The following is an 11700-nucleotide window of genomic DNA, read 5'->3' as shown; positions in this document are numbered from 1 at the left end:
CGGTGTTCACCTTCCTCCACCCTTATTCCTCATTCTGTGCTCCTCCCTCTTTTTAAATACACGTTCACCGTGGTCATTTCCATCCTTTTTGTAAAATACACCAACATCTGTCCATCTGCATTTCGCTCCACCATGCCTACCCAACATGCATCGCCCCAATTCTTTTCCTTTGTCTTTGCGTTTGTGCTGTTTCTGGTTTAAGGCTTAGTGATAAAAGTTTACCTGTCGCAGATCGATGAAGGCCAGCTGAAGAGTGTCTCCTTGAAACCCAGGCACTGGCTCTGAGCTGGCAAACACTGAGAAGTTACAAAGACAACGTCACAAAACAGTCGACTCAAAGCTGGAGTTTCAGGTCTGTTTCTTACTATACAAGCACACACTGGACATTTGGAGGTCTGTGGTCATTCAGCTAAATGCTGGATTTAGTTATGCAAGAAATAAGAATCATTTTTGTTGTAGATGAAACATTTATATGTGAACCAGTGGAGGCAACACATGCTGGTCAGCACAAAGATTCTGCACTTCTTTGGAAGAAATCACACCAGCAGTATCACACAAGAGCAGAACTGAAATGTTATATTACGCTCTGGGTGATTTGTTTTACTGAAACCATTGTATCGTTTATATAAACATTCATGTAAACTGTTTTACAAATAGCAATGTGAAATGGCTGAACTTTAGTCATCGAGGTATTTTAGGACTATCTATCTATCTGTGTAAGCAAAACAGGCATTACTGCAAGTCCATGCTGCTTTGTAAAGCATTACACATAAAACGTCACTGTCCTTAAACGCAGTAATTTGTTGTAGTACTCATTAAATTACTTTCATGTTACTCTGTAAATTTAATTGAAACGCGCTGTCACATAGGGCTGTGCGATATGACCAGAATCTCATATCCTGATATAAAACATCTATCGTCCGATAACCATATAAATCACAAAAATGTAACATTTTCTGTAAATTCTGTGAATCTCGGGCAGCTCGACTTGTGTGAAGTGTTTCCAGCTGTGCGTTGTGTAGCTGGAGCAGAGTGTTTTAACGATGCATGAAACGATACATTTTTAGACATAAGTTGTAACGGCGCCGTTTTCTTTGTGAGTATTTATTACACGGCGTGCTGCGAGGAAAAGCCCGTTCTAACGTTTGAGTCTGAGCTTTATTTTTTAGCACCTGGCGTCTTTTTTACTTCTCATCCGTAAATAATCTGCTCTTTCACGTGATTCAGTTTATTTTGAAAAGTCTCAACAGGATCTTGAGCTTTATTGTGAAAGGTTTATGTGGAACATAAACAAACGGACACACGATGGTGTTACCGTCGTTGTTGCTAACGACAACGCATAAAAACAGGCGCTTGTCCGTCTGTAGTGTGGTTATATTAAATATAAGAGAAAGAGAAAACTTTAAGAAGTTGAAGAAGAAGCCACTACAGTGACATCAGAACCATGAACAAATATGGCTGTAAACAGTTTATTTTGCGACACCACGAAACAAACGATAGCGTAAAATGAAACGATACACGTTTTTATATCGTCATCCGATACATATCGTTATATCGAGCAGCCCTACTGTCACATAACTACCAGTTAACAATATAAACACATATCTCTGTCCTAATGAAGATGCAGCCTCCATGCTGTCTGTGCAGAGGTTTTGTTATTAGTATTATGCTCTTGTTTCTGCAGCGGAAGTAGTTTTCACTTCACCATCGCACTCTGGTCGCTGTAATCATTTCCATACATCCACTCCTCACAAGCTGCAGACTGCTCCTGCATGCATGTGTGAGTGCACACAAAGAAGAAGGTGCATTTGCTCATTTTCTTTTCATCCACCTGACGTGCAGGTAACTAAAAAACCTCTGTAATGTGATTAACAACATAATTGCAAATGTAATGTCACTACTGAATTTAGTACAATATCGTGTTACATTACCATGTTACTGAAAAATGTCTTGTGATTACAGTAATGTGTTACTTTGGAACACATTACACCCAACTGTGTTTGTAAGAACCATCATCTGACAAGTGATAAGATGATATTACGTTAAATGTCTTTGCATTTCAGTATTTTTCTTAGTTTCAATAGAATGTTATTGTATCTTATCTATATTAAAAGAAAACAAATGTTTCAACATTACAATTCTTTATACTCACATTCACACTGAATAACATCTAAGTTGAACTGCTGAATGGCCCCCATACTGATCTGTTTGAGTTCCGTGTCCAACAGCATCTGCATCAGTGATGTGGACAGATGCTTGCAGGCTGACATACAAGCTGTCTGGGCCACTTTTCCCTGCACAGGGAGAGATTCAGGGAGAAGGAAGGCACAGACAAGAAGCAAGAGGAGAGATGAAGGATGGAAAGATTAGGATGGGGACAGAGTTGGTAGAGGATGAGGATGAGAGGAGGGGAAAGCGACAGAATGAAATCATTTGATGGGGTGAACATTTTATAAAGAGAGAACGGGCAGTATTTGAGTTTTAAAAATATGTAGGAAGACCAGGATGGGAAAAAGAAGGTGAATAATAACAGATTGAGATAAACAGTTGGGGTAAAAAGTTGAAAGAGAAGAAGGAGGAGGGTATGAGAAAAGAGGATATAGGAGTAATACAGAAATGGGGAATAAAGAGCAAGAAGGGCAAGGGATAATTCCAAGTTAGTGTTGTCTCAAAATCTTCATGAACAGGTATAAATATAGTACTGTGCAAAAGTCTTGAGTCACCACTATGTTCTGTATTTGCTAGAAAAATGGAAAAAGTGCAATGATTTATTGAAATGTTTACAGGTTATGTAAACATGAAAAAGTTAAATGAAAAATTAAAAAGTCACACACATTTGTCACACACACGGTGTTTCAGATCATCAAACTAATTTTAACAATGAACAGAGATGAACCAAGTAAATCCAAGATGCAGTTGTAATATTATTAAATAATTAGTAGCCATTAATTATATATATATACATATACACATATATACATATACACATATATACATATACATATATACATATACATATATATACACATATATACACACACATATATATTATATATATATATATATATATAAACTGCTGTCTAAATGACTCGGGTAAAGTTTGTAGCATGGTGCTTGTTGTTTTTGTCTGCTTCCACTTGTCTTTGCACTAGGATGATGTCGGCGTAAATGTGCAGTCGTTGTGTTCCCACTAGTGCTGTCAGCGTTAATCTCGTTAAAATGACGTTAACGCCATAATGCCGCAAATCTCCGTTAGCAAGTTACCGCGGGTCGCCCCGTGCGTGGGGCTGGACGGCGTCAACACGTTAACAAGCTAACTGCGCTAACGCACTAGTTCCCACCAATTGAGCATTGCGTGGCACATCCAACATACTGTTTTACTTTAGTCCATGACTCGCTTACCATCAGGGTCATACGTCACATGAAAACCAAAATAGTTCCAAACGCCAGATCTGAATGAGGGTGGGGGAGGTTCAGTTTCACGTAGCGTTCAGGCAGTTGCCATGTTGCAATGAGCTTAGCTTCTGTCTCGCTAGCTTGCGCTGTGCTCAGTGGATCTGCACTCGACAGTGCAGCCTAGGCGGAGTAGTCGAACACAGATCCACTGAGCGCTCAACACAGACAGCATCGACAGAAGAAAAGTTGATAAAATAAATGAAAAATTTTGTATTGTTCGATACATATGCGTACCGAACCGAAAGCACTGTATCGAACGGTTCAATATCGATACGAGTATCGTTGCACCCCTAATTTACATATATATATATTTTCTTCCAATTATCCGGGACCTGTTCACAGGGGGCACTAGCAGCTTAAGCAGATGCCTGAACCACATCAACTGTCTCCTTTCAATGCGGAGGAGTAGCAACTCTACTCTGAGCCCCTCCCGAATTGCCGAGCTCCTGACCCCATCTCTGAGTGAGAAGCCAGCCACCCTTCGAAGAAAGCTGCTTGTGTCCACAATCTTGTTATTTCAGGCTACGTCCACACTGGCTCGGAAAGATTTAAAAACGGCGTTTTCGTCTGAAAACGCTCCGCGTCCACACTAGTGTTTTCAGTCGTTTTCACAGAATTGCGTGTGCACATTGAAATGGCCAAAAACGCTTACGTTCCAGTCCTGCGCATTTGTGAAATCTATCTGGAAGCTATCTGGAGCATGTACAGACTGTCAAAATTGAGAGCAAACAAGACAACTGCTGTGTAATGACCTTCACTATCTTAGTTTAATTGGTCACATGACTGCATCATATGACTAACATGCGTCATCGTTTTAGAAAGTCTGCATTTTTGCTGTCCACACTGTGACGCGAAAGCACCGTTTTCAAATGTATGCGTTTTCGAGAACGTTTTGAAAACGCTGCCCATGAGTGAAAACTCTGTCTCAGTGTGGACAGGAGGCCAAAACGGAGAGAAAACAATGCATTTTCAAACGAAAACGCATTAGTGTGGATTTAGCCTCAGGCACTACCCAGAGCTTGTGACCATAGGTGAGGATAGGGACAAAGATCGATCGTTAAATCGAGAACTTCACTTTTATACTCTCCTGTCTTTTCACCACGGACTGGCGGTCGAGTCTGACTTATTGCCAGCACAGTGAACTAAGCTCTTGCAAAGGTTGTACAACGGGTCAGACACCTTATACTCCCGATGCCTCTCCCAGAGAATACTCTGAGGGACATGGTCCAGATAAAAACAGCATTGTTCCTCCTGAATCTGAGGTTTGACTAACAGACTCTCCTTTCCAGCACCCTGGGATAGACTTTCCCAGGGAGGCTGACGAGTGTGAGCCCCCATAGAGTTGGAGCACCCTCTGGTACCCCTTGTTCAAATTGGCAACCACCACCCCATCTGTCAATCCAGGTACTGCCCCAGATTTCCATGCAACACTTTCGAGGTGTTTTAACCAAGACAGCCCTACAACATCCAGAGCCTTCAGAATCTCAGGGCTAACCTCAGCCCCCCGAGGGGCCGTGGCACCAAGGAGTTGTTTAACTGCCTCAGTGTTCTAATTATCGGTGATGTATGAGCCATCCCCTGCTTCCACTATGGAAGACGTGTCAGTGGAATTAAAGAGGCCTTCAAAGTTTTCCTTCCACTACTCAACAATGTCCTCAGTTGTAATCAGCAGCACTCCACTTGCAGTATACACAGTGTAGGTAGAGCACCGCTTTCCCCTCCTGAGTTGCCTGACAGTTTGCCAGAATCACTTCAAGGCAATCTACAAATATTTTTCCATGGCCTCACTGAACTCCGACACCCGTTTTTACTTCAGCCACAGGCTAATCAAGCCTGATAGGAATCCGTCTTTGGCCTGATGGCTCCCTTCACCTCTGGTGTGCACCAGCTGGTTTGGGGTTTACCACGATAGGCACCGACCAGCTTGCAGCCACAGCTCAGTGAAGTGCAGCCTTAGCTGGAAGCGCTGAACATGTTCCCCAGTCCTCCTTAGAATGCTGTTGAAGCTTTGAAGGAGGCAAGAGTTGACCATCTTGCAGACTGGGGCCTCTGCTACACGTTCCCAGTACACCCTGGGCAATCAGTTGACAGCTCAGTCCCTCTCTTTACCCGAGTGTCCAGAACATACGGCCGCAGATATGATGATCTGATTACCAAGTGGATTATCGACCTGTGGCCTAGGGCAGCAGTCCCCAACCCCCAGGCCACAGACCGGTACTGGCCCATGAGTCGTTTGGTACCGTGCCGCGAGAGTTGAGGCTCGGGTGTGGTTTTCAGGGTTTTTAAGCGTTATTTTTTTTTAATCATTTTTATTGTTAACTCTGTTTCCATGGATGTTGTGTTATGAATCATCTTTTTTTTGGTACCCGTACTAGTTTTATTTTGTTGTATTAATCTGTGACACTTCAAAGGCCGGTCCATGAAAATATTGTCGGACATAAAGGGGTCCGTGGCACAAAAAAGGTTGGGGACCGCTGGCATAGGATGCCACGTGCAGTTATGGGCACCCTTACAGTGGGGCAAAAAAGTATTTAGTCAGCCACCGATTGTTCAAGTTCCCCCACCTAAAATGATGACAGAGGTCAGTAATTTGCACCAGAGGTACACTTCAACTGTGAGAGACAGAATGTGAAAAAAAAATCCATGAATCCACATGGTAGGATTTGTAAAGAATTTATTTGTAAATCAGGGTGGAAAATAAGTATTTGGTCAATAACAAAAATACAACTCAATACCTTGTAACATAACCTTTGTTGGCAATAACAGAGGTCAAACGTTTACTATAGGTCTTTACCAGGTTTGCACACACAGTAGCTGGTATTTTGGCCCATTCCTCCATGCAGATCTTCTCGAGAGCAGTGATGTTTTGGGGCTGTCGCCGAACAACACGGACTTTCAACTCCCGCCACAGATTTTCTATGGGGTTGAGGTCTGGAGACTGGCTAGGCCACTCCAGGACTTTCAAATGCTTCTTACGGAGCCACTCCTTTGTTGCCCGGGCGGTGTGTTTTGGATCATTGTCATGTTGGAAGACCCAGCCTCGTTTCATCTTCAAAGTTCTCACTGATGGAAGGAGGTTTTGGCTCAAAATCTCACGATACATGGCCCCATTCATTCTGTCCTTAACACGGATCAGTCGTCCTGTCCCCTTGGCAGAAAAACAGCCCCATAGCATGATGTTTCCACCCCCATGCTTCACAGTAGGTATGGTGTTCTTGGGATGTAACTCAGTATTCTTCTTCCTCCAAACACGACGAGTTGAGTTTATACCAAAAAGTTCTACTTTGGTTTCATCTGACCACATGACATTCTCCCAATCCTCTGCTGTATCATCCATGTGCTCTCTGGCAAACTTCAGACGGGCCTGGACATGCACTGGCTTCAGCAGCGGAACACGTCTGGCACTGCGGGATTTGATTCCCTGCCGTTGTAGTGTGTTACTGATGGTGACCTTTGTTACTTTGGTCCCAGCTCTCTGCAGGTCATTCACCAGGTCCCCCCGTGTGGTTCTGGGATCTTTGCTCACCGTTCTCATGATCATTTTGACCCCACGGGATGAGATCTTGCGTGGAGCCCCAGATGGAGGGAGATTATCAGTGGTCTTGTATGTCTTCCATTTTCTGATGATTGCTCCCACAGTTGATTTTTTCACACCAAGCTGCTTGCCTATTGTAGATTCACTCTTCCCAGTCTGGTGCAGGTCTACAATACTTTTCCTGGTGTCCTTCGAAAGCTCTTTGGTCTTGGCCATGGCGGAGTTTGGAGTCTGACTGTTTGAGGCTGTGGACAGGTGTCTTTTATACAGATGATGAGTTCAAACAGGTGCCATTCATACAGGTAACGAGTGGGGGACAGAAAAGCTTCTTACAGAAGACGTTACAGGTCTGTGAGAGCCAGAGATTTTCCTTGTTTGAGGTGACCAAATACTTATTTTCCACCCTGATTTACGAATAAATTCTTTACAAATCCTACCATGTGGATTCATGGATTTTTTTTTCACATTCTGTCTCTCACAGTTGAAGTGTACCTCTGGTGCAAATTACTGACCTCTGTCATCATTTGAAGTGGGGGAACTTGCACAATCGGTGGCTGACTAAATACTTTTTTGCCCCACTGTATGTTCGAATATGGTATTCGTTATGTCAACTAACAGAACACCGCTCGGGTTAAGGTGGGACTAGGGCAGGGCAATATGGCCAAAAATATTTATCACGGCATACATTTGAAAATTTGCGATAACAATATAACTGACGATATAATTGACGTGAGACAAAATACTTTACAACTCCACAGCTTTATTAGTGAAAAAAAACCCCATCAATGTATTTTCACTTAAACAAGCAGCTGTTTTTTTTTAATGTGCATTAAAGTTATATAAAAATTTAACAGTGCAAATGCAAATTCTTTGCTGACAGTTTAACCAAAAGGCATTTCCAGTGGAAACTGGCCGACACATCCTCAGCATAACCATGTAGAATATCCACAAAACTTAAAAAGAGGTTAAACACACACAATACGGTAACATTATGTTGAAGCACAGTACGTATCACTCCGCGAGGCTCCGCCTACGATAGCCGTAATGCTCCGACAATCCATCAAGCGGTGCGGCTTCGTAGCTTAGCAAAGTCGTACTGAAACATTTTTTGAGAGATTTTATTTTTATGTACCACATAAAATCGTTTCGGTAATAACGACGGCCCGCTTGCATGCTCTACCAAAAATAGTGCTTTGTTGTGTATCTGACGGACGAAAGCTAAACCAGTTCCACACCACTGAAGTTGCAGCATTTTTACAAACCAGTTCTGGTTCATCTGTTTCACTCAACGATCCGCTTTCACCCTTCTCATTCTCCGTCGCCGCCATGCTTTTTCTGCCATGTGCGTATGAAAACAAAGGCACTGCACATGCGCGTTTTATCCATATTCTATCGCGATATTTCATTTTCTTATCGTTGCCTAACATTATACCGGTATTACCGTGAACGGTATGATATGGGCCAGCCCTAGGTGGGAGAGGCCGTTTCTCCCAATCACACCCTATCAGGTCTCACTGTTGTTGTCGTGCTGCTCATGTGGAGAGAGTCCCCGGGTGGAGTATCTCAAGCTCCTCACCCAGGGACTCCGAGAAGGAGGGTGGTCTCATGTCCCTTGATGTTGTACTCATAAGAGTCTTCTGAATCGCTCTTGACTGGTCCCACACCCAGGACCAATTTGTAGGGAGAATGTACCATCGGATCCCTAGGACACACGAGCAACTCCACCACAATTAGGTAGTGATTCACGGAGGGGATATAAATGTAAAGTTTACAATAAATGAACATCGATAGTAAGTTGTTAACTGTATAAAATAGTGCATTTCACAATATCTTTTACAATATATGTGAATAGCACATGAAGTGATTAATTACCACTCCATCATGGACATCTTGCGGCCCTCCCAGTATACTTTTAGACTGTGTCATCATCGATGGATCTGCTATGCTGGCCAGCAAGCCCACTCAGTCTTACCAGTTGAGTGCCCTGTATGGAGCTGGAAGCGGGTCTCTGGAGGTGTGGATTATAGCAATGTTCGCCGGCTGGAACGGCATTGGTATTGTTGTATTGACTGGATATTTGCATCATGGACATTAATGATGCTGGGATTTCGGACCATTTCCCAGTTATGTTTGATGTTCAGTTATGCAATATGGAACTGAACTCTGAGGGTCCACTGAGCCTATCGCGTATGATTAATCCTGAGGTTGTTGCCCATTTCTCTGCGGCCTTTGCTAACTCTGTCTGTTACGATGACATCAGTAATGCACCTCTCTTGGTTGATGGCCTAGTCAACTCTTTCATTTCTAGATGCTCTTCAGCTTTGGACACTGTGGCTCCAGTAAAGACTAAACGCCCTAAAACCTCTCGCCAACTCTGGCTAAATGAATCCACCCTCGCTCTTAGGCGTGAATGTCGTCGAGCTGAGAGGAGATGGAAAAAAGATCAACTTCAGGTGTCCCTTGACATCCTGCATATGAGCCGATCTAAATTTCAGAAGGCTGCCAAAATGGCAAAAACTTCTTTTTTGTCGAACATCATTGCAACTAATAGTCACAATCCTTGAGTTCTGTTCAAAATCTTTAACTCAGTGGTTAATCCCTGCTCTGATGTTTCGATGGGTGCCTCCCCGGCCCTCTGCGAAAAATTTCTAAATCATTTTATAGATAAAATCTCAGTGTTAAGGGCCCCACATTCCCCGGCAGTAAATCAAGCCCCAGTTTCCGAATGTTCAACGGTTTTTCAACAGTTTGAACCTGTGTCATCCTCGACTTTAAAGGAAATAATTAATAACCTGAGAAGCTCAAATACTTTGCATGACATTATTCCCGCTCGTATCATTAAGGATGCATTAAATACAATCGGGTCCTGTATCTTATTTTTAATGAACTCATCACTGTCATCTGGCTGTGTTCCGACTGTCTTTAAACATGCAGTCATGCAACCTGTTACCAAGAAAAGCAGCCTTGATCATAACATTCGATCTGATTTCTAAACTCCCTTTCATGTCAAAAACTTTAGAGAAAATAGTGCTTCAGCAACTACAGACCCATTTAGAGATAAACGGTATAAGTGATAAATTCCAGTCTGGATTTAAACCAGAGAGTTTTCAATGACCTTCTTCTCATCGCTGACTCTGGGCGCACTGCGGTCTCAGTTCTATTAGATCTGACGTCACCTTTGACACGGTTGACCATGATATTCTTTTGGCAAGGTTAGAACAAGTAGTAGGCCTTAAAGGAAAAGTTCTCTCATGGTTTAAATCATATTTCTCTGAGAGGTCGTTCTCTGTCATGATGGGAAAATATTCCTCTTCTTCTGCCCCTCTTTGCTGTGGAGTGCCCCAGGGCTCGGTGCTCGGTCCTGTGTTGTTCTCCCTGTACATGCTGCCCTTGGGCTCCATTTTTGAAAAACATAATGTCTCTTTTCACTGCTATGCTGATGATATTCAAATCTACCTCCACCTGACTGGGGATGTTTCATCTTCACTACATCCTCTGTTTGATTGTCTGAGGGATGTGAAAGACTGGTTATCACGTAACTCTCTTACTTTAAATGAAAAGAAGACAGAAATTATTGTTTTTGATAGAAATATGCCTCTGAGACAACTGACTGGCACACTCGGGCCTGTTGCTAACCACCTCACTGATGCTGCTAGGAATCTTGGAGTTTTCATGGATAGTTCCTTCAAACTAGATAAACAGGTGTCTACTGTGGTAAAAACCAGCTTCCACCAACTACGCCAAATTTCTAAGGCTAAACCTTATATACCACACAAAGATCTGGAGAAACTCATTCATGCTTTCATCACTTCAAGACTAGATTATTGTAATTCTCTTTACTTGGGCCTCCAATCTTCCCTCCTCCAGCGATTGCAGCTGGTCCAAAATGCCGCAGCAAGTCTCTTAACCGGCACTAGAAAGTATGATACTATCACTCCTGTTCTGGCCAACTTACATTGGCTTCCTATTAAATATCGAATTGATTTTAAAATGTTATTGTTTACTTATAAAATCCTAAATAATATGGCACCTGATTACTGATCTCCTCTGTCTGTATAGCCCTCAGATCATCGGGCCAACTGCTCTTAGTGCAACCTGGTCTCGGCTGAAGACCAGAGGAGGCTGTGCCTTTGCCATTGCCGCACCCAAATTATGGAATAATCTTCCTCTCGACATTCACGCATCAGATTCTATTGAATCTTTTAAATCACTTCTAAAAACGTACTTGTTTAACCTGGCATTCGAGGCTAATTAGGGTAATTTACATCTGGCTCTGCATTTAGATTATGTAATTATTTTATATCTGTAATTTATATTTTATATTGTGATTTTTATCTGTATCATGGTTTTACTGGAAAGCACTTTGGTGTACTTCGGTCTTTAAATGTGCTACATAAATAAATTTGATTTTTTGTTTTGGATTTGATTTGAATATCTGGTACCTGGATTTTGTTTCACATGGGCACCTTGAACAAATTGGAAGTGCTTCATGTTAAATCTCCTTCAAGTGTTAGAAATGCAACTTTGAACAAACTTTGAATTGATCCATAAAGTATAGTACAGCTAGTATAAAACAATCTATTCCCTGGAGTTTAGAAGTTTTATTTATGTAAAGTGTGCCGAGTGTAGCTGCTAGGTGTGGCCTCAAAGAAGTTTCCAGGTTCACTATATAAACACCAGTCAGCTGGTGTTCCTGGTTAGCAGTGACT

General features: G+C 42.4%; 1 protein-coding gene across 6 annotated transcripts in view; it reads right to left on the bottom strand.

Annotated features, from left to right (window-relative positions):
- Positions 1–11700, bottom strand: part of LOC146662988 (exocyst complex component 6-like) — a 67963-nt gene that overhangs the window by 10870 nt on the left and 45393 nt on the right. For all 6 annotated transcript variants that reach the window (XM_085415567.1, XM_085415568.1, XM_085415564.1 and 3 more), the window contains 2 exons: positions 2153–2294; positions 223–296 (listed from right to left, as the gene is read on the bottom strand). In XM_085415567.1, coding sequence (XP_085271693.1) covers positions 223–296; positions 2153–2294 — 216 coding nt within the window. The remainder of the gene's footprint in view (positions 1–222; positions 297–2152; positions 2295–11700) is intronic.

The sequence above is a fragment of the Rhamphochromis longiceps genome, linkage group LG8 (genome assembly GCF_057381845.1).
Source record: "Rhamphochromis longiceps isolate RC_006_pf linkage group LG8, R_longiceps_female_GT1.1, whole genome shotgun sequence".
In the NCBI taxonomy this organism is placed as follows: domain Eukaryota; kingdom Metazoa; phylum Chordata; class Actinopteri; order Cichliformes; family Cichlidae; genus Rhamphochromis; species Rhamphochromis longiceps.
The sequence above is the reverse complement of the archived record's forward strand: the minus strand, read 5'-3'. Positions and strand labels throughout refer to the sequence as shown.